At 39.3% G+C, this 21,914-nt stretch overlaps 4 protein-coding genes across 8 annotated transcripts; 3 read left to right on the top strand and 1 right to left on the bottom strand.

The window, feature by feature from the left end:
• The first annotated feature begins 1,350 nt into the window (after nt 1–1,350).
• On the top strand, nt 1,351–4,362 carry ing5a (inhibitor of growth family, member 5a). The gene is made up of 8 exons (XM_038716464.1): nt 1,351–1,677; nt 2,891–2,962; nt 3,092–3,258; nt 3,394–3,505; nt 3,591–3,690; nt 3,875–4,010; nt 4,134–4,195; nt 4,308–4,362. The coding sequence occupies exons 1-8, from the start codon at nt 1,641–1,643 to the stop codon at nt 4,345–4,347; spliced, it is 726 nt and encodes a 241-aa protein (XP_038572392.1). The 5' UTR covers nt 1,351–1,640; the 3' UTR covers nt 4,348–4,362.
• Nucleotides 4,363–5,451: 1,089 nt separating this feature from the next.
• On the bottom strand, nt 5,452–8,279 carry cep19 (centrosomal protein 19). Of its 2 annotated transcripts, none has more exons than XM_038716465.1 (2): nt 7,924–8,279; nt 5,452–7,152 (listed from the first exon to the last, which is right to left on the bottom strand). In XM_038716465.1, the coding sequence occupies exons 1-2, from the start codon at nt 8,051–8,053 to the stop codon at nt 6,764–6,766; spliced, it is 519 nt and encodes a 172-aa protein (XP_038572393.1). In that variant the 5' UTR covers nt 8,054–8,279; the 3' UTR covers nt 5,452–6,763. The 2 variants fall into 2 exon arrangements, with proteins under 2 accessions (XP_038572393.1, XP_038572394.1); XM_038716466.1 differs by having other exon boundaries at nt 5,452–7,110; nt 7,924–8,252.
• A 163-nt stretch (nt 8,280–8,442) lies between these two features.
• pigx (phosphatidylinositol glycan anchor biosynthesis, class X) lies at nt 8,443–11,059 on the top strand. The gene is made up of 6 exons (XM_038716463.1): nt 8,443–8,610; nt 8,940–9,030; nt 9,124–9,259; nt 9,367–9,586; nt 10,296–10,399; nt 10,521–11,059. Exons 1-6 carry the CDS (start codon nt 8,547–8,549, stop codon nt 10,656–10,658), a joined length of 753 nt encoding a protein of 250 aa, XP_038572391.1. The 5' UTR covers nt 8,443–8,546; the 3' UTR covers nt 10,659–11,059.
• Nucleotides 11,060–13,178: 2,119 nt separating this feature from the next.
• pak2b (p21 protein (Cdc42/Rac)-activated kinase 2b) lies at nt 13,179–21,817 on the top strand. Of its 4 annotated transcripts, none has more exons than XM_038716458.1 (15): nt 13,179–13,422; nt 14,511–14,844; nt 14,961–15,067; nt 15,182–15,332; nt 17,463–17,494; nt 17,587–17,700; nt 17,844–17,976; nt 18,084–18,147; nt 18,453–18,501; nt 18,986–19,098; nt 19,236–19,353; nt 19,475–19,574; nt 19,676–19,872; nt 20,467–20,604; nt 20,733–21,817. In XM_038716458.1, exons 2-15 carry the CDS (start codon nt 14,655–14,657, stop codon nt 20,817–20,819), a joined length of 1,593 nt encoding a protein of 530 aa, XP_038572386.1. In that variant the 5' UTR covers nt 13,179–13,422; nt 14,511–14,654; the 3' UTR covers nt 20,820–21,817. The 4 variants fall into 4 exon arrangements, with proteins under 4 accessions (XP_038572386.1, XP_038572383.1, XP_038572384.1 ...); XM_038716455.1 differs by having other exon boundaries at nt 14,453–14,844; XM_038716456.1 differs by lacking the exon at nt 13,179–13,422 and adding an exon at nt 13,455–13,476 and having other exon boundaries at nt 14,453–14,844.
• The last annotated feature ends 97 nt before the right edge of the window (nt 21,818–21,914 follow it).

Below are 21,914 nucleotides of genomic sequence, written 5' to 3'. Positions count from 1 at the left end.
AACCTCAAAATTATACACAGGTAGAGTACATGAGTACATCGTTACATTCCACTACTGGATCTCTGGCAGTAACATAAGGATGTAAGGAGACAGACATGAAAGAGAATTATACTGCAGTGTATCAAACCCACAGTGAAACATGTTAGTGGAAATATTCAAGTCTGAAGGTGTCTGTGAAGATTCTCAGTCATCCAGGTCATAGTTCATAAGTCTGAAGGTGTTTTGCCTAATCTGTAGTTAGCTTTGACATGGCATTACTCAAGAACCATACAGTAAAAGTACTTCATAGTATTTGTGCATGTAGTCTAAGAAGTACTAATTTCATCTTTAATTCGTCTAAGTCTCTTTAGCTTCTTATGGATCTGCTTAATTGCTTATTAGCATTAGAATAAGGGAGTGAAATGTTCTTTGATTTAATAATAATGGAATTCATCATTTGGCTTTCCCTGAACACACATTGTTCTGTTATTTAATCCCAAATGATGGAAATGAAATAAATAATAAATATATTTATAAATAATGTGACAGTAGGCTACATCTGTCCCATACTACATAAAATTACGTGTGTTTTTACACTACCTCAAGTATCAGACAGGAAGCCATTTCAAGTTACAACCGGGGGAATTTTTTCTTTGGAAAATGTCTTAATTGATAAAGTAAATATGCTTAATTTTCAGTCTGTATGTAGTTAGAGTTATCCTGAACTCAAATGTATGAATCGTTGTCAGGAATTATTTAATGTTTTTCCAGCAGCCCAAAATCAAAGAATAATAATCCCTAACATTTTAGTGGGTTGTTCTTTTTTACTTTCAAGGAACACGGGTTGCATGTTTTATACTTCTCGGTAATATAACAATTACTAATAGTTGGCTTTAACAACTTAGTTTGAAAACCGGACGTTTCAATGCATTTACCTTAAAGGTCAGAATACGTGTGCACTCCAAATTTAGGCCTGACACCAAAGATGCGAATGACCGTCGTCCCTTTGAGCTCACATTGTGTGCTATCTTTGTGTAAATATCTGTGTCCACCATGGTTTACACCTTAAGAGAATGGACAGTAGCCGTCAAATAATTATCATAAAGTTGTTTTGGGATTGCGAATTCAGCTAAAGGCCTTTTGGTTTATCTTTCCCAACGTGTTTTTTCTTCTCAGCTGTGTAAAGGGGCGTAACGTTAAACGTGTTGAATTGAATCAAGTGAACAAGATGTAATAAAGTGCTCAATGAAGATCAGTAGCGATTTTGTAAATTTTGTATTGACGTCAACACCTTGTAAAATAGGTAAATGGATTAATTTGAGACCGGTTTTATTTGATTTATGCAGTATGCGACTTGTACACAACAGTTGGACGCGCCGCTATCCGCTGCGCATGCGAGTCACAATCTCACAAGCAGAAAAGTTATATCCTGTACGGATCCGAGTGCATGAGTCCTGGAGGGAAACTCATTTTCCTGACTGTATTATTGAGAGTTGTTTCATTATCGCCCGGAGAAACGAGAAACCCACGACTGCAGCATTATCAAGGATATCCAAGCCACTGACCGACGGGCAAGGGAGGGTTATAAAACAAGCCACCACCCCCCCGCCAACAGTTTGAGAGCTAACGTGAAAAACGCATAGCTAAATAGCTAACCTGAAATGGCGACGGCTATATACTTGGAACATTACCTTGACAGTGAGTATTCAGGGCACACTCTTCTGATATTAACATTCTGAACACCTTACATTTGTTTGAGGTTTAGTTTTGATACATCGAAGACTTTTTTGCCCTACGGGTGGCGATAGCTTTACAGTGCGTTAGCCGCAACTAGCTGTTAGGTCGCTAGCTAAATGATTAGCATCGCGAAATACCTTTCGGTGGAATAAAGTTGGGCAAACTCTCCGTGTATGGTGTTACAATCATTCAGGTGCTACGGTAACTATTAGCTTAACAAATGCCAAACATTTAAGAGTTAACCGTTTGTAGTTAGCTAACGTAAAGTTAGCAGCTTGTGACCGTTGATTCTGTCACATTTAACGTTAGCAGCTAACGTTGGGTGAGTAGCAGCTTAACGCAGTGAATGACGTTTGTTGAAAATGTTATTGTCATGCTCAACATTATTAAACGTTGGAAGTGTCTATTTAGGTTAACACTTTCGTTTGTTTTAAGGTCGCAGGCACCGAGCAATTGCAACCTGTTGGTGAGCGCGTTTTCTGTATCCAGTACGCGCCGGGGCGGGGTGTCTGAAGTGCGTCACATAATGTATTGTTATGCACACAAGCTTTACTTTGACAGGGCGGACACTATTATTTTTATAAAGGGCGGGGGGAAAGTTCGCCCATGTTTCTTTTTGTCGTAAATGTTATACTTAAAATGTTAGATTTTATTAGTTCACCGTTACTTCGGCCAGACGTACGTAAAATACGGTGGATGCAAGCCTAAATCCTAAAATCCTCACACAGCTTTTAAAAATGGCAAAATAACTTTTTATAAGGTGTGTGTGTGTGTGTGTGTGTGTGTGTGTGTGTGTGTGTGTGTGTATATATGTCACTTTATTTGAATGTAGTTGATGACCCAGTAGTTTACAGTTTATCTTATATTTTCCCTTCATAGCCTTGTGTTGCCTAAAAACGGCATTTATCGATTTATTTATTTTTGTTCATGGCTTTGAAGCAACTTTGTATAGGTGTATTTCTAAACAGCACAGACAACCATGATCTAAGAACAATGAACCAAAACAGGTACAAGCTCCAAAGAGCGGCAACATTTTGGCATTGTGAGTGACTCTTTCATGTCACAGTCATTTGATTTGTTTTTTCTGTATTATCAAAGACATAATTATTGCAGGTTTGACATTTTTAAAAGCCCAGTGATGTCTCCCTCACCCTCATGTCTTTCTCCCCTCTAGGTATTGAAAACCTACCATGTGAACTACAGAGAAACTTTACTTTGATGCGGGACCTGGACAATAGGACTGAAGGTGAATTTATTATTATTATTTTTTAATCTCATCAAGTTATTATCATCCAGCACTGTTGTATTGTACCATTTAAAATCAATATCAATACTGTTTTTCACCAGCACTGTAATAACCCTTTCTGTTGTGCAGAAAAGAAAGGAGAGATTGACAAACTGGCTGAAGAGTACATTGCGAATGTGAAGAACCTGGCCTCAGAACAGAGAGTGGAACACCTGCAGAAGATCCAAAATGCCTACAGCAAGTGCAAAGAGTTCAGTGATGACAAAGTCCAGCTTGCAATGCAGACATATGAAATGGTCAGTCCAAAACAGACATTATTTGGCCACTTGTCCATTCTTTGTGTTTCTTGTCTTTTATCTGTTTTTTGTATTGTGTACGTTTTAAAAGAATGAAGGCATGGTAAGGCTCTAATCTGTATCATTTTGTTGCAGGTGGACAAACATATCCGCAGACTGGATGCAGATCTGGCGCGGTTCGAGAATGAGCTAAAGGAGAAACTGGAAGTGAGCGGCTGCGAAAGTTCAGATGCAAGAGGACTGAAAAGTAAGTGGGGTAACTGAAAGACTTTCATCGTAAGATACTGCTGAACAGTTTGACGCGCATCTATAAACGTAATTGTTTTTCCCAGAGGGTGAGTCCCGGGGGCTGAGGGAGAAGCGTGGCTCGAGAGGAAGAGGAAGGAAAGGTTCTGATGAAGATTCTCCCAGAAAGAAAAAGATCAAAAACAGGTATCTTTGGGTTTGTGGCTCACTCAGGCCAAGGGTTTGTTAGATGGCAGCTTCCAGAATCTGCACTATACATTTATATTAGACCTGTATTACTCATACTTGTGTTAATTCAGATTAAGTCATTAATTTTATTTGAATCATGATTGATTCTAATCATGATCTATGTGTTACGTTGAACATCTAGCCCAGACTTGAGTGAAGCTCTCCTGCCGATGCAACCATCAGATGTTTTGGACATGCCAGTTGATCCCAATGAGCCAACATACTGCCTGTGCCATCAGGTGTCATACGGAGAGATGATCGGATGCGATAACCCAGATGTAGGTTTTCCCAGTGTTTCTCTTTTGCTAAAATTAAATGTAATAAGTTTCTTCATATCAGGACCTGTTTGACTGCCTGTTTTGCCACAAGATTCTTAATTCTGCCCGTTTGTCACCCCTCAGTGTCCAATTGAGTGGTTTCACTTTGCTTGTGTGGATCTCGCCTCAAAACCCAAAGGAAAATGGTAAGAACTCCCAAGAATGTTTACCCAGACTTGTTTATAAAAGATTATTAGTGTAGTTACCTCATGATAATCCTCTTTAACGGAATTCCATCCCTTCTCTCAAATTTCTCAGGTTTTGTCCGAGGTGTACCCAAGACAGGAAGAAGAAATGAGATTTTTTACTTTCAGAAAAACTTTAATCTATGTATTGTTTGTGTAGTTTAACAGTGTTTATATATATATATATATATATATATATATATATATATATATATATATATATATATATATATATATATATATATATATATATATATATATATATATATATATATATATATATATATATATATAAAATAATTTTTTGTATTTTATTTTTTTTCTCCCAACTCCTATAACTCTCCATAGAAATGGTGGGCCATACAGCTTTTAACGATAAGGCCTTATCCGGATTCAGAGCATAGCTACACTCGGAACTATTAGATCCTCTCTTTTGGCGTTACTACTGTATGTGTGTATGTGTCGTTGGATTTAAGACAGCTGTCTTTGTCCAACAGCTTTAAAATAATGACTTCACCTGTATATTATTTGTGTACCATCGTTAAATTAGTCTTGGCAGTGGAGTTAAAAGTTGCACAGATTATTACCAATCAGAAAGTCCTTCCTCTCAAATCCTATAGTGTGTGTATATATTGTCATTACTAAGATACTCAGAAATCCTGGATTGTGGCTTTAGCATACTTGAAATTTAAATTTTATAAAGATCTATTTTTTAAACAAATGAAGAGCCTGCTGAGAAATTACCAATTTAAACACCTAAATCCTTACCAAATGTTGGTGGTAAAAGGAATTATGTGTCAGATTTTCAGTTACCTACCTCCTTAGGGAATACATCAGCCCTGCATAAATGACTGCAATTGATACAAAATGTGTAAAAATGTGTGTTTTGATTACCTTAAACCAAACAAGCAAAGCAATGTCAATTCATTCTTTATTCCCCCCCCTCCCCAAAAAAACCTGCAAAATTTTTGAATGTATTGTGGTACTAATAGTCAGTCAGTATCTCCTGTCAACTGAATGAGGGATTTAAGCACTTTGAATAAATTTATCCCTGAAGAGGTTCGATACTGCAGGCTTGGGTTTTATGATATGTAGTTTATCTCATTTGAAACTCTGCCATAGTGCATCACCATATGGAAATATATATGTTTTGTATAATATGAAACAATATTTTGTGGACACATTTTTTCCAAAGATATATTTGTTGTACTGCTTACTTACTGGGTGTACACTCAAATTTTATTTAATAGGATTTTAGCCTCTTCTTTCATAGTCAACTGTGAATATCACTCATTTAGGTGTAAGCCACAAATAAAAGAGCCAAAGTCTTTTGTATTTTGTAAAAATTCTGTATTTTGTAACAAATAAATATTCACTATTATTCATGCATTGTTTAATTCATTGCAGTTTTAAATTAAACGTAAGCACCATAGGGAATTCAAAAACATTGTTTGGGTTATGTCATCTGAGTTACATGTTTTGCCTCTAGTGGTTTTCTGGGCATGTATTGGAGACTTCTGCAGTCTCACTACAGTTTGGTCGATGGTATTTGGTTTGTGGGACTCAAAGCATCAGCAAATTACACATGAAGAATTTAAACGATAACCTTTTTTTTTTTTTTTCTAAAACAATGTTTAAGTTACTTTTACAAATTAAAGACCGAATGGTAATTGTTCATGGAGAACTGTTATTCATAAGTGCAAAAACTGTCATAAAAACTACTTGTCAGTGAAAACTCAATTGACTGTGGGGTCTGTGGATAACACAGAATAACAGTAATGGATTCTGAAGATGTTTTTATTTGGCAGGTTTCTGTGCCAAATAATTTTCAGGCTCTATTGCATTGAGCCTCCAGCTGTACTTTCAGGTGCAGAGATCTCAAGAGTTGGTAGACTCCCACGAGGGGTAACTGGTTAAACACTGGGTTAAAGGTGCTTTCAGTGAAATGCCAAACCTTTATAAAAACAGTGAACACCGGTACCTCCTGCATTTATAAGACCGTGTCAAATGGGCACTGAATACTGTGATGTCTTTGTGATGGTTGGCGTCCTATTCTTCTTTTCAGTCTCTGTAGTGGTAGCTGTTGCTAACTCCACTTTTCATCCATGTCCAAAATTCTAGTTATTGCCTAAACAATTTTAACATTCAGTTTCCAGTTTATTAGGTACAAGTAGATTAATTAGTGCAGTCGAATACAACAGTCCTGCAGTAAAATCTACCTTCATGAACGTGAATATTCTGTTTGTTGTTTTAGAGGTATGCGTTCAACTTTATGGACATTTTGGGGGCATTAGTTTGCAGTGCTGTTCAACTGTATTGCATCATTCTGAGTGGTGTTTCTAATATTTCATTTACCCATTAATTTGAATGGGATGGGCAAAATATTAGAAACATTTCTCAGTATAATGTGGTATAATTTAACAGTACTATAAATGCCAAAATGATGCCTACAACAGTTTCAACAAAGACTAAACATCCACTTCATCTGAACTTAACCAGAAGGGTCACAATCTATTGGAGAGAACAGTTTTAAAATCCATCATCAGACTCGTCGTCCCAGCTGCACTTTTCTTGGGGGATGTTTGTGAAATCCATTTCCAGGTCATAAACAAAGTCGGGATCATCTTTGCGCCTCCGGTTCTTCTCAAACAGTTCCTCCATTTGGCCCTTCTTGCGAGCCAGCTCCTCGTCGTCCAGTTTGTTCAGGTCTTCGTCAGGGTCCAGGCGGAACGAGGCTAGGCTGTGCTCCAAGCTGAAGCCCTGCATGTGATCTCGCAGGATGATGTGAAGCTTCTCTAGCTGGCTCTGGGACACACCCAACAGGTAGTCCCTGTGGCGAGCGTGGTTCTTCAGCCTTTCAGCAGCCATGCTGTAGTCTGGAGGGTTAAGGAGAGAGGGCATCAAGGAGTCAAACTGCTCTGTGGAAACAAAAATCTACAGCGTCGGATTAACTTGTTGGGGTCCCCTATTGACCCCCTGTTCCTCCCACTCTGAGCAGTATGTATGTAATCAGTTGCCATCAGGTACAGTGCACACAGTTTACCCAGAAACCTTCTATTCTGCAAGTCTTCTTGCGCAGTTGGTTTGTGGTCATTTGTTTAAGCACAAATTAATTTAGGAATATGTATCATGGGGGCATAACATCAACTGACATAAATAAGTTTTTTAAACAGAGTCCTTGACAAGAGAGGGCCTCAATATCGGAAAGAGCCCCCACAAGGCCCTCATTTTTACAGTTTGAATAGTGCTTTACTGGTGTGTATTTCCATAAAAAGTAGCAGTTGATCAAATTAACACAAAGTAATTGCAAAACAGTAGCAGTTACGCACTGTGCCCAGCTGGTACTCCAGCCTGAAGGCCAGTGGCACTTTTCGACTGGGTGGTGTAAATTGAACACTGTATTTTAGTGAAATAATAAATTAATATATAATGAGCAATGACTGTACTATAAAATAAGAAATGGTAGCAGTAACTGACTGGTAGATTTTAGGGGCCCACATCTTTAGAAATTCTGCTAGAAATCCAGTGAGATTACTGGGATTACCACTGAGCCAGAAACTGTTGCTACAGCCATCTTTATTTATATTCTGATATCCTGAAAATGTGTTAACGTTACATGGACCTGGGAGATCCCCAGGGGAGAAAAGTTGTCTGCTTGTGTGAGTTGCAAAATAATCGTGTTTCCTTACCAGAATATTTAGAGAAGTTCCGCACAGGTATAATTCTTTTCCGGACCTTTTGGGTTTCCTTGTGTTCATAAATTAAAACTATAGATGGAGGACTGAACTGCACTCCACATCGCTTTGCCTCGAAACTCATCTTCTGTTCTATGTTTGCAGAAAACCTAGTTTCACCTGGTCTCCAGTTGGGAGTTCAGCGGTAAAAAACTAAAAACATTTTAGCTATGATAATAAAACTATTTGACAAATGTGTCCGCAAGTTTTAGAGACGATTAGCGTTCAACGGTTGTTTGGTGCATAACCTTAGTCTGCCTACACCGAAGCCTGTTTATATTTAGAGTAAATATTTTAAGGTCTTAGTGTTTCACCTACGATGACAGTAATCGATGATAAGTGATGGTGTGAGCATCCATTCTTATACTTAATTATTACATCAGAGCTTTCCCAAAATGTCCGTTTATTTTTTCTTTCTAGTCAGGCACTGTCACAGCTTCCCGAAAAATACAAAAGGGTCCTTCAATATCCTTTTCCGTAAACAATTGAAAAGAGCACCAATTATTTCCGTTGTAGCTAAATAAACAGAATACTTATGCTGTAAATAAAACGTTTTGTAGTTCACCATTATAGCTTTGATGTATTTGGTACTGGTCTCTGCGTTGGCTTGTCTATCGACATGTCATTGTTTGATCAAAAAGGGTAAGGCATATTGTTGGACCTTTCTAAAGCAGATTCTGACAGATAAAGTTAGCAAAATCTAACTTTTTCTGTTTATTTACATGTTTTTATTTCCCACGTGGGTTGGCGATGTACCATACAGTCTATGAGATGTACACGTCTGTTTCCCATGCCAATAAAGCCCTGTGAATTTAAATCCCTGATTAGTTTCGTGTGTCACCCAAACTTTTAACTTAATTTTGGTAAAGTTTCTGGCAGGATAGGGATACTTTGACGTTATCAGAACTAACAATATAAATAATTAAGTCGGCCATAAATGTATTACAGTCTGTTCTGGTCTTGACCAATAGATGAGAAGAATGAAAACCAGTGTGGTCCTCTGAAGCAGTTGCTTGAATCCTCATTAGTTTCAGTGGAGGTCAGCAAAAAGGGTTTCCACAGGTACTGTTTTTGGTGTATTTTAAAACATGGAACAAAACCCATCTCCAAGGCTCCTTGTGAGTGGAATGAGTAAATGATTTCTCCTGTGTTTAGGGAGGTTGTAACCACTGTTGAGCTCAGCACTGATGTGCTCAGCGGGCTCAGGGTTTTGCTGGTTCATAGATGGCCCAGAGGCGTCTACATTGATCCATACCAACTTGCATCCCTGAATGATCAAAATGATTGGCAGGTAAGATGGACACTTTGCCGAAAAACAGGCACATTTGTGAAAAAAAATATTACAAACCGCATCTACACAATGGATGTATTAATTATTTATGTATTCACCTCTGTAAGATATTACTAGATTCAACCATCGACCTAGAGGTGCCTGCTCACAAAACTTCTGGATTTGTCACCTATGTGTATCCCACACCTGATGGACCTCCCAGAACTCCCAGAGTGCTAAAAGTAACAATTCCCATACACGGCCGCTACCACAAGCCTTCATTTGATGGGAAAATGTTAACGTCTGTTGACATAGAACCTCCAGAGCTGCTGCTGCGGACTGAAAAATGTGAGTGGATCATCTTTATTCTGGAGTCATGGACAGCTCTCTTCTCAGAAACAAGTAAACACATTGGGGCGGCTGTGGCTCAGGAGATAGAGCGGGTTGGCCGTTAATCAAGGTCGGCGGTTCAATCCCTGGCTCCCCCTGGTTGCGTGTCGAAGTGTCCTTGGGCAAGATACTGAACCCCGATTTGCCCCTGGCGGCTATTCCGCCAGTGTATGAGTGAGTGTAGTGTAGTTTCTGTTTGAGCACTTAGGCTCAGTGTATGAATGTGTGTGACTGGTGAATGCAGATGTAGTGTAAAAGCGCTTTGAGTGGTCGAAAAGACTAGAAAGGCACTATACAAGTACGGAGCATTTACATTTACATTTAACCAGAAATGTTTATCATATACCTGTTTCCTGCTGGGAAACCAACATTTTAGCTCCTTCACAATGTCCTTCGATATTTTTGACAGCCTTGGCTGATACAGGGATTCGGGGGCCAATTCAGATAACTGCAAAGGGAAGTTAAAATACCTGATGATCCTTTTGATCAAGATTGATTGAGAGAAATTAAATCAAAATGCTTTTCAATACATTTTGTTAAATATATATTTTCGCTTTTAATTGAGTGAATATACCAATAACCTATATGGTTGGTTTTGATTGTCAGGAACACAGGATGAAAATTAAGTGATTGCTTGTCTTAATCTAAACTTCCTTCTTCTGTCTAGGTACTCAGCTTAATATCTTGGTTCCTCATACTGTTGTGGATGCCCCCTGTACTCATGACAATTCAAGCACATGTCCGTGGGTTAAACTTCAGCAGCAGCAGCAGGTGGTTCTCTATAGAGCTGGTCAAAATCTTAAGTGAAAAAAATACATCCAACTTCTGATGATGCTAATTGTCTATTGTTCCTTTTCTTTTATCACTCAAAAACATATCTTGTATCCCGCAGGAGCAAAGCCCCATGGGTTTCCAGTTTCCAGTTGGTGATGGGTCTTTGGTGATGCCTGTATGCAGTGGAACTCTTTTAGTCACAATGATCTGCTGTATGACACTGTCTAAATACATGTGGAAACATCGAATCATTTAAACAGTGATAGTCAACATATCTTATGTTAAACAAGTCCTGGTCATGAAATCATCCTGATACCTGGATCATTCTGGCATCACTAGGATCAAAGTACAATATAAAATATCAAAGGCCTTTTTTGTCTTGTACTGAAGACATTTCCTATTTTGTGTTGTCAATGATGTTTGCCCTACTGTGTTATAAGTGTTTTGTCAAAAATATCAGATTGGATAGTATAATTGCAGGGTCATAAAACTACGGTGGTTAAAAGTACTTGTCTGATATTCAGCTCTATCGTACTTCCTTTTATGAGGTCTTTTATTTTGACATTCTGTATAATACAGAATATAGATTGAGAACAATATGTAAATTGATGTATAAGATTGGTGTAAAAACAAATGTGTTAAAGTGACTTTCTTTTACCTTTGTGGATGTTTTTTTCCGCTCAAACCCAGGAGGAGGTCAGAGGTCATGGTCAGCTACAGAACAGCAAAGCTAAATGATATGGAAAATACACATCACTGTAATTAGACTACCTTCTTCGGCCTCTTCAGTCTGGCCTCATCTATTGTGCAATCACACATTGTTCAAGTTATTTCAGATTCTAGTGGCAATCCCTAAGTTTCCAAAGATACCTCACATGTCAGGCTGAATCATTTGGAAATGTGTATAAAATGAGGTGCCAGACATCTTAAATATTTCCATTAATTTAATGGTGCAGCTATAAAAACAGCATGTGTTTAGTTTAGGGTTTGGATATTTCACTTTTATTTACACCGCTGAAACGGTGTAATCAGATTACTCTCTAGTTATCAGATTACTCTCATGTTACCAGGTTACTCTATGTGAAACGCAGTAATCAGATTACTCTAGTTATCAAGTTACTCTGTGAAACGCAGTAACGCAGAGTTGAGGAGCTCCGAAGGGCCGGCCAGCCGCCCGCTCACAGACCCTCTGGTCCTACTGTCACACAGACCGCTGCAGCAACAACGGCAGAAGGTGGAAGGTTTTCTTACCGCTTATCTGTCTTTACATTCTGAGTAATGTTGAAATGTTTTAACTTAAATAAAGGGAAAGCTGTGTGGATCGCTGGTGTGTGTGTCGCATTGAACCTTAAGTCACGGCAGTTGTGTAGCGTCGCTATGACGACCAGCTACATTGAGGGGTACTATCTCTGGATACTATCGGAGCACGGCCAAACCGAGTCGAGGCAAGGCGAGTTGCACTGGTAATGGAAAACTCGACTCAACATGACAGGTTCCACTCAAAACAGGCCTCGCCACGGTCGACCAAAGAAGCTGAGTGCACGTGTGGAGGTGCGCAAAGTCTCTAATAGGGTTGGGTGAATTTCCACTGGACGATGTCTACAATGCAACATTGGGATGGACAATGTCATCAGGTGCGCGGTCGTGTGCACGCACGGTGGGGGCAGCAGTCATCTTCGACTTCACTCCATAAAAAAAATTGGTAGACTATTAACTTACGTTACAAGTCGTGGTGGATATTTTAGGCACAGACCAAACAGTGAACACACAGAGCGCAGATGTTGGTTTCACTTTTTTTATAGGCTACATCATTAATAAGCCGATGTGCAGCTCACCTGCTGCCGTGATAGCGGATCGCGGGTGGAAATATACGGAAAAAAGACAAGTTCATAGTCTTAGGACTTTTCAGACTTTATGAAACATACTGCTGATGGAGAAAATGGAGCAAAATGGGGGGCCAGAGAGAGTGGGGGCAAGCCGGGGTGTTTACTTGAGGTGTAGGTGTGTGTGATGTGTCATTTTGAGGGGACAGCAAATTTACACTGTTATACAAGCTGTACTCTCACTACTTTACAATGTAGCAAGTGTCACTTCTTCACTTCTTCAGTGTTGTCACATAAAAAGATATAATCAAATATTTACTAAAATGTGAGGGGTGTACACACTTTTGTGAGCTACTGTATATATACTCAGTATGGAATCAGGTGTCTTAAAACTATCCAAAGGGGAGATTAAAGGAAACTGGGTGTTAGGGGTTACAGTTTACATACCATATATATATATTTGGGGATGGCAAATCACCTGTTAAATTGTGTAGTTGATGTAACATTGATCTGGATGCCACACCTATTTATCAGACCATATTGTATTACATCTGCCACAGTATTGTTATGATTTAGACAATAAAAATGCATCATGATTCCAAATCTTTTAAATACCACGGTTGGCATGATTTAACATAAAGAATATCGCAGTCCAGCCTCCAGGAATTGCTCAGCTTTTAGTGTGTAGCAGATGGAAAGTGTTTAATCAGTTTCCTCCTTACATACTATAAATGTTGAACTACATTACCAAAAAATGTGTTTGTACCTAATTCACCTTATAACATCCAGTTTCTTAAGTTTGAACATGTTTCTTGCTTTTTGTATTCCCAGTGGTTAAAAACATTTCCAGCATTAGCGGTACAGTTGTGCATACAGGTTGTAATTTGTGTATAAGATAGCAGACACACTTCACACACCATTCACTTGAAACATTTATTGAATAGGCTAGGGCTGGGTCGGTAGTTCCGCTTCCCCTTCGCCATAACGGAATTATCCAAGGGTCGAAAAAGATAGAAGAAAAGTTGCACTGTAAATAGTTGTAGTCACGTTTTTTTAAGTTATTTGTACGCGTTGCTTACTACCAAGGCCCCGTGTAACAGAGGAAGTACTTTTAACGGATTTACAAACGTTTTCCAAACCGTCGAGGATCGGCCGGGAGTCAAGTTCTGTTCAAGTTTAGCTGCTGTGGAGCCTCCGGTGAGCTCTGCTGCCCCTGCGTCCTTTCCGTTAGCCTGCAAATTAAGCAGACTGGTACCGGATAGTTTGTTACTTTGCAGTCTCTGTTGTGTTGTCCAAACCAGCTTCTGGCTATGTTAATTTATCGGGAGAAATCCTATAACTTTTGTTGTCAGACTACTTTGCGTTCGCTGAAAGCTTAACGCGGATCTCGTAAGGTTGCAAGTGTTAGTATAGCTTGTCATGCTAACGTTAGCTTACACTAGCACACTTGTTGGCCAAGTAGCTAGTTAACCTAATGCTAACGTTAGCTTGCTAGCCGCCCCTGTTACTCATTTGAAGGGCATTTTTGAACACACAGAAATGCCGGAATATGGGGAAATAATGGACAAGCAATGAAGTGTCAGCTTTTCATTTCTGTACGAAGTGCACTAGGAGAAGAGCAACTTCCATTATGCTTTCATTATCCTCATCTGGGCTGCTCTTTTATTCTTCCCCAGTCATGGGTTTGGACACAAAGAAGAAACCACTTCTCTTCTATGCTCAATATTTCTCAGACTAATACAAAGGTTTTAGGTAGGGGAATAAGTTGTATAAAATAAGCTGTAGTCCCTGTGGTCACAGTCTCTCCATTAAATTAACTTTAAATGATACAGTCTCTACTCTCACCCTTATTATTAGTTAGATATTGCCAAATAATTAGCTTAGTTTGTTCCTAAAATCATCTTTCAATTCAGTCACTATGGGCTGTTTATTTGTACTTCGGGTAGTAACAATTCTTAATATTAATTGTTGCCTGAATACTGAGATAATAGACGTTTCAAACGGTGTGTTGGGTTTCTCTCTGCCCCACGCTATTGTGGCCCAACTAATAGGTTTTTCCCCATTGATAAAACACTAATACCACCCCCAATGTTCATGTACTCTTTGACTTCAATTGCAGTATCATTAGATTTTCAGTTGAAAGCTCCATGATTATTATTCACCAAATTCTGCTGTATTTATAACCTTATTACAGTATGTTTATGGTCTTATGAATGTTTTCTTACAGGAACCAATTGGTGCTTCATTTTCACTTTTGCTGTCACTTTCCGCACATCCTCCCATAGTGCATGAGCACACCCGTGCCTCATGCTGATGTGAGCGCTGCCTGGCTCCCTCTGTGTTTGCCACCCTGTCCATCCTCATCCTGTGTGCCCCCCACCCCCACCCCCGCCCTCTTAGCCCTGTGAGGCTCACAACAACCTATAGCGATGTGTGATAACGGAGACCCTGAGGATAAACCCCCTGCCCCTCCGGTCAGAATGAGCAGTACCATCTTTAGCACCGGCTCTGGCAAAGACTCACTCTCAGCCAACCACAGCTCTAAACCGCTGCCATCTGTGCCAGAGGAGAGAAAACCTCGCAACAAGATCATCTCAATCTTCTCGGGGGCTGAAAAAGGTGCGATGAAGAGTTTGGTAGAAAAATATTTAACTTGAAAGTTATTCTTGTGTTTGTGATTGGTGTAAGCACTGATGTGTTATGCGTCATTTCAAGACGGTTTTGTTTACTCTCAGGTGGTAGAAAGAAAGATCGAGACAAAGAACGACCAGAGATCTCACCACCTTCAGATTTTGAACACACCATACATGTTGGGTTTGATGCTGTCACAGGGGAGTTCACTGTAAGTTTCCAATGCACATTTTCCCCAAGCTTTTTGACACTTGACTGTTAACCAATACACACATTTCCATCACACTGCACCAGTTTGACACTATGTCATCTTTGTCATACGCAGGGTATGCCAGAACAATGGGCTCGACTACTCCAGACCTCAAACATCACCAAGTCAGAGCAGAAGAAAAACCCGCAGGCTGTGCTCGACGTTCTCAAGTTCTATGACTCCACGGGCAACGGCCGTCAGAAGTACCTCAGCTTTTCATCTTCTGGTGAGACTTGAAGTTAAATTGTGAAGTTTGTTAAGTTACCTGCAGGGTATTGTGAACTTATATCAAGATATTAAATTCTTCCAGTGGACGGAATTGGTCATGTAAAGTTGCTAGGTTTAGCCCTGAAAAATATAAATAAACTACTCCACTGTGTTTGTAAGTACAAGTTAATTATTGCCTAAAATGATTTTTTTCCTTTTAGTGTTCAAATAGATAACATTTTTATTTTCTCATAAAGAGGAATTACTTTAAAACATCTTTTGTGCAGTGGCCAAAGCAGTGGCCGGCGGCATTATTTTATCTGGTTGTCTGTCCAAACACAAGATCTCAAAATTGGCACAAACGTCCACTTGGACTCAATAATGAATTGATTGGAGTTTAGTGGTCAAAAGTGACGGTAACTGTTAGAATCAGTCAATCAATCAATTTTGTTTATTGCCAGGTATGTGTACACATGCGAGGAATTTGACTCTCGATTGTACAATGCTCACGATGTGCTTACTTATAGAATAATACAATAACAGTAATGCTTTCATAAAATCTAACACAGGCTACAGTATAGAGAACATATATATATATATATATATATATATATATATATATATATATATATACTATATCAAAAACAGAAATAGACAGATTGAGACAATAGTGCAATGAGCAGAGTGCAAAGGATGCAGGAGTAAATTATTACCATTATTTTTGTTGTTGTTGTTATTATTATTATGTACATGTCGGAGGTGGATGTGATATACAGGTGCACATACAAGCATACATGTACACAGTGTGAAGGAGCACAGTGCAAAGGATGCTGGAATAAATAAGTATTATGTGCAGGTGTTATGTACTTGAGGTAGGTGGATTTGGTATACAGTATACAATATGACAGTATGAACAGCTCTGAAATAGACAATATTGAATAAATGATGAGTGGTAGCCAGTAAACAGGTGGCCGATTAGAGGCAGAGTTACTGGGTTATTGCACAGGAATTGTCAGAGTGATGGCTTGTGGGAAGAAACTGTTCCTGAGTCTGTTGGTGTAGTGCCTACCAGAGTGGAGAAATTGGAACAGGTTTTGTCTGGGGTGAGATGGATCTGCAGTGATGTTTCCTGCCCATAATTCAAGATTTGATAACCATATTTCACAGTTGGTTGGACATTTAATTGGTGACACTTATGGCCATGGTTATGGCCATAACTCAAGAACTGATGTGGCAACTATGACAAAATTTCACACATCATTTTTCATGGCATTGGATTTGTAGAGAATTGCTTATCCCACCTTTTTAATCAGTTCAACAATGTGTATTCACTGGAAACTTATACTTTTTTATTAAATTCCAAGTATTCACTACCTACATTATATTGCCAAAGTTTTGGCTCGCCTTACATATACATAAATGATGTTAATCCGTAGGGTTTAATATAGAGTTTCCGTTGTTCCCATTGCTTCCACTTTGTTATAATACCACTAACAGTTGACTGTGGAATTTTTAGTAGTGAGGAAATTTCATGAATGGACTGACAGCAGTAGTGTAGAAGTTATGGTGTTTAATAATTCTACAATTGCTTAATAACTGTCGAAGCTTAAAAAATGACTTATTGCACAAGTGGCAACCTATCACAATACCACGCTTGAATTCACTGAGCTCCTGAGAGCGACCCATTCTTTCACAAATGTTTGTAGAGGCAGTCTGCATGCCTAGGTGCTTGATTTTATACACCTGTGGCCATAGAAGTGATTGGAACAACTGAATTCAATGATTCTGAGGGGTGTCCTAAAACCATTGACAATATAGTGGATATTATGAGTCTGGACAAAGGACAGGACTGGACAGGGATGTAAACTGCAACTTCACTGGTTGGCGGAGGCATACAACCACAGGCCCGTAATTCTAGTTTCTTTTTAAAGATATTTTTTAGGGTTTATTTGTATAGGACAGAGAGAAGTAGGAATTGAGAGAGAGAGCAAGAGAGAGAGGGGACAATATGCTGCCCCAGGCTGGAGTCAAACCTGGGGCCACACCTAGAAGGACTAAGCCTTGCACATGGGGCGGGCACTCCACCGATTGAGGCACCGCCGCTCCCAGTAATTCTAGTTTTCTCTTTGTTGTGTTTTTTCATTATCAGAAAAAGATGCATTCACCCCAGGGCCTCAGTCTGTAAGTACTCAGTGCTCAGTTACAAAACACATGCTGTTTAATTAGCCCAATGTTTTTTCTTATAAACAACCTTTTCTTTTACTCTAAATTAGCCTGTCAAAAAAGGCTCTGAACCCTCTTCTCCGAATATCAAAGACATTGATGATGATGACGATGATGAAGCTCCTCCTCCTGTTGTGGCACCAAGACCAGAACACACAAAGAGCGTAAGTCACCTACCCTAAGTAGCCTTGACAGCAAAATGATTGTCTGTAAAATCAGTTATTCATATTTCACATTCTGATGCACTCTTTGTGCATTTAAGAATAATGAATTTATTTGATTGCCTCTTGTTTGTTGTGTTGTACAGGTGTATACGCGCTCTGTTATTGACCCCATCCCTGCTCCAAGCACATGTGTAGATGGAGACACTGCCTCCAAGGCTGCAGACAGACAGAAAAAGAAGGGCAAGATGTCGGATGAGGAAATCATGGACAAACTGAGTAAATAATTAATATATCATTAATCTTACAAATCTGTTTCCTGAACAATACAGCTGTTGAAATCCCACCTGTTTCCTTTCCATATGTGATTGTTATCTGGCTTACAGGAACCATAGTCAGCATTGGAGATCCCAAGAAGAAGTACACCAGATATGAAAAAATTGGTCAGGGGTGAGTGCAGATCCACCATTCCATGTAATATTACTTTATATATATTTTCTTTCTCTCTTTTTTTGTGTGTCAACATTACATGTTTTCGAGCGTCTTCAGTGTCAGCCTTATGGAGCCAGAAACCTCAACATGATCCCAACTATCCTATGAGACCGATCGTAGTAGATTCTTATTATCTTATTTTAGTTTTTCAGTTAGTAATATACAAAAAAGCACCATGTCACACCTGTGCATAATACATATGCAGACTAATTTGAGTGAACTGTTTGTTCAAATGTGCATTGCTCATCTCACTCTTGTCACAGGGCATCAGGAACAGTTTTCACAGCCATTGATGTTGCCACAGGACAGGAGGTAAAGAATGACTAATAGATGAGTTGTGGAGAAAGACTAACCAGGGACACAGCAGAGCATAGAAGTGGCGCTCATTGCGTAACAATTGCTACATGAAACGCATATTTCTACAAGAAATACAGCTTTAAAGTGAGACTATGTAACCTTTCCTGAACAGCTGCCCCCAGAAACACAAATAAAGAAGAGTAATCAAGTTAGCAAACTGACCCAGTGCTGTTAGTTATGCAGCAATATCTATTTAAAGTTAACTAACATTAGCGTACATTAGTTAGAAATAGCCATCATATAACCAAGAATGTGTTATGTCTTCTTTCAAAACTTATGTTGTCTTGCTTTAAATGCTTTACATTAAGAAAAGAGAGCAGTCATGACAAAGAGCAAGAGAAGATTAGGAATATTACATATGAAAATACTATACTAACAATCCCCTGAGAAGAAGTAATTCATCATCATTCGTCTCTTCTCTCTTCGTGCCTTTTTACAGGTCGCCATTAAACAGATCAACCTACAAAAGCAGCCGAAGAAGGAGCTGATCATCAATGAGATTCTGGTGATGAAGGAGTTGAAAAACCCCAACATTGTCAACTTTTTAGACAGGTAAGACTGAAAGTAAAGTTACACCCAGACAGCTCTTGAAAAAAGTGAGAGTAGAGCATCCAATGATACTATAACAAATTTTAAAAAAGGACACACAAGCATGGATTGACCTGTGTGTGTGTGTGTGTGTGTGTTAGTTTCCTGATGGGGGAGGAGCTGTTTGTGGTGATGGAGTACCTGGCTGGTGGCTCCTTGACCGATGTGGTTACAGAGACCTGCATGGATGAGGCCCAAATAGCTGCTGTCTGCCGAGAGGTACGCTGCACTCTTGACAGCCATATGGAAGAAATCAAATCCTACTTTATGTGAAAGTTAGAGGCAAAAAAAACCTCAACAACTTTTCCTTGTCTCTTCCCATTTGTATCTGTATCTGCAGTGTTTACAAGCCTTGGATTTCCTGCATGCGAATCAGGTCATCCACAGAGACATTAAAAGTGACAACGTGCTGCTCGGGATGGATGGCTCTGTCAAGCTGAGTAAGTCCTTTACGTATGTCATCAGGGGCAGCCTGTTAAACTCCGATTGCTGTGTCATTTCACTGTTAATATTTATTCACTCTTCTTCATCTCCTCGACAGCCGATTTTGGCTTCTGTGCTCAGATCACTCCAGAGCAGAGCAAACGCAGCACCATGGTAGGCACGCCGTACTGGATGGCTCCTGAGGTGGTGACCAGAAAGGCTTATGGGCCTAAAGTAGACATTTGGTCACTGGGTATTATGGCCATTGAGATGGTTGAAGGAGAGCCTCCCTACCTGAACGAGAACCCACTGCGCGTGAGTGCGACCATTTTAAATCCTCTTGGTTATTTAACTCTCTTTTTATTTTTGTCTTATTTACATGTTCACCTCCAACATTTTGATGCAAAGCTCTCCCAAGTTGAATCACCTGCACCGTGAGCAAATGTTAGAAGATTAAAAGTTTACTTACAAAGAATTCAGGAACACTGTTTATTATTTTTATTGGCCAAGTATGTTTACACACACATGAATTTGACCAATATACAATGTTGATTCTCAGATTAAACTTCCTCTTCTGTGTGAACACACTTATGAATTAGACAATCCTGGGCCAACAATTTAATCTGTAGACCAGTTACATGGTGTCACCCACCTTGTATGGTTTTTATAAAGTCAGTTAACTCAGCTGTCATTAAGGGCTATACAAGGGGAAAAGACTTTATGGTGGTGGTGTGAATACTGGGTTAGACAATTATTGTGAAATACTTTCATATCAATTAAAATCAGACTTTTAAAATGTTCCCACTTTACCAGTTTGACTTTATTCACTTGCTGCAAGTGAGTTATTCCCTGAACCTTGATTTCACAGTTCTTGGTGTTCCTTTATCTCTCCCCTCTTCCCCTTGGCAGGCGTTATACCTGATTGCCACGAACGGCACGCCCGAGCTTCAGAACCCAGAGAAGCTGTCTCCGGTCTTCAGAGATTTCCTCAACCGTTGCTTGGAAATGGATGTAGAAAAAAGAGGCGGAGGCAAAGAGCTGTTGCAGGTTAAAAATTCTTCCTGTTATTAAGATTTATTTTTTATTGAACACTTGAGTTTTAATTAAATGTGCATCTGATTGACTGGTTCCCTCTTTCCCCTTCCTTCTCGTCTCTTTGTGGATCTGGTGTGCAGCATCCGTTCCTGAAGCTGGCGAAGCCCCTCTCCAGTCTCACACCTCTCATCCTGGCAGCCAAGGAGGCCATGAAAGGCAATCGTTAGCGGATGAAACTAGCTACCCTGCCTTCCCCATGCTGTGCACAGACGTGTGCCAACCATTTAGATTTCATGCCAGACAATAGGCTGAGAGTGACTTGCCAATCTTGGTGCACCAGCCTTACAAGCCCTGACAAACCTCACTGTGAAGAAGACCAAAAATATAGAGCACAACTCCACCGCTGTCCACACGAACTCTTTCTCACTCAGACGTCAGAAGACAAGTCAAACTTAAGTGCTTAGTTTCCGAGTCAGGCATAGTTATTTTGTACAACAAATCTCCTTGTAAGTTAGTTTCTAGGCTTGTATTTAACTTGGAATGAAGAAGATGCCTAGTTTCTATTTAGTTTTTTTTTTTTTTTAAATCATCTGCCTTAAAAAAATTGTTGCCTAATGTATTGTTGATTTTGTCAGTGTTTCTCTTCTCATGATTTTTACTACCTTTGTAATTTACCTTTTCAGCTCGTCAGTGTCTTAGTTATTTTGATACTTGAATTTCATATTTGTCCCCCTTCTTGTTATGGAGTTGGTCTCATTCAATGAACACTTGTGCTGTTTCCACACTGACTTTGTGTTTTATGGACATTTTCTCTTACTGATTTTATAGGAAACATTTCAGTGCATTTGCCATCATGAACATGTCCTGTGATTGTCTCATTCTTCGATCGCCACAGCCGACAGACCTACTGTACCAGTCTTTCCCCAGTATCATTTAGTCTCTTGATACCAGAGGTGCACCTTACAGGCAAATTAAAATGTTAGATTGACAGGGTTTATACTTTCTTCTTTATTGTTGTTATTAAAAATGACTATTGTATGTTGAAGTTTGTCCTTTGTGTTTTTCTGGACTAAATGCGCTTTTCCCATATGTATATTGTGTACGCCATAATTAGTTTGAAAAACAAAAATTAGCTGGTATGTGTTGACTGTTTCTTTTTTTCAGCATGACGACTAACAACCTTGTCTGCACACTCAAATAAATGCAACTGTTAGTGCTTTTGTGATTGGGTGTGAAAGTGATTGGTGTGCAGTAATCTCACCTTATTTTTATAAAGCCACACAGAGTGAAACAAATATGATACTAGACTAAATATATGTGGT

Source organism: Micropterus salmoides, unplaced genomic scaffold (genome assembly GCF_014851395.1).
Source record: "Micropterus salmoides isolate LMB-PRFRI ecotype aquatic unplaced genomic scaffold, ASM1485139v1 Ms_hic_scaffold_13, whole genome shotgun sequence".
NCBI lineage: Eukaryota > Metazoa > Chordata > Actinopteri > Centrarchiformes > Centrarchidae > Micropterus > Micropterus salmoides.
Note: the sequence above shows the minus strand (reverse complement) of the source record. Positions and strands in the feature narration are given on the sequence as shown.

What these genes read in the sequence shown, in the direction of transcription:
- pigx (XM_038716463.1), top strand. Translation starts at nt 8,547, where the DNA reads ATGTATTTGGTACTGGTCTCTGCGTTGGCTTGTCTATCGACATGTCAT. An exon ending in ATGATCAAAATGATTGGCAG is followed by an intron (nt 9,260 to 9,366) that starts GTAAGATGGACA and finishes CACCTCTGTAAG; the next exon opens with ATATTACTAGATTCAACCAT. An exon ending in AACTTCAGCAGCAGCAGCAG is followed by an intron (nt 10,400 to 10,520) that starts GTGGTTCTCTAT and finishes TGTATCCCGCAG; the next exon opens with GAGCAAAGCCCCATGGGTTT.
- cep19 (XM_038716465.1), bottom strand. Translation starts at nt 8,053, where the DNA reads ATGAGTTTCGAGGCAAAGCGATGTGGAGTGCAGTTCAGTCCTCCATCT. An exon ending in GAACTTCTCTAAATATTCTG is followed by an intron (nt 7,153 to 7,923) that starts GTAAGGAAACAC and finishes TTGTTTCCACAG; the next exon opens with AGCAGTTTGACTCCTTGATG.
- pak2b (XM_038716458.1), top strand. Translation starts at nt 14,655, where the DNA reads ATGTGTGATAACGGAGACCCTGAGGATAAACCCCCTGCCCCTCCGGTC. An exon ending in TCACCCCAGGGCCTCAGTCT is followed by an intron (nt 17,495 to 17,586) that starts GTAAGTACTCAG and finishes ACTCTAAATTAG; the next exon opens with CCTGTCAAAAAAGGCTCTGA. An exon ending in GGAAATCATGGACAAACTGA is followed by an intron (nt 17,977 to 18,083) that starts GTAAATAATTAA and finishes TCTGGCTTACAG; the next exon opens with GAACCATAGTCAGCATTGGA.
- ing5a (XM_038716464.1), top strand. Translation starts at nt 1,641, where the DNA reads ATGGCGACGGCTATATACTTGGAACATTACCTTGACA. An exon ending in CAATGCAGACATATGAAATG is followed by an intron (nt 3,259 to 3,393) that starts GTCAGTCCAAAA and finishes ATTTTGTTGCAG; the next exon opens with GTGGACAAACATATCCGCAG. An exon ending in TCGGATGCGATAACCCAGAT is followed by an intron (nt 4,011 to 4,133) that starts GTAGGTTTTCCC and finishes GTCACCCCTCAG; the next exon opens with TGTCCAATTGAGTGGTTTCA.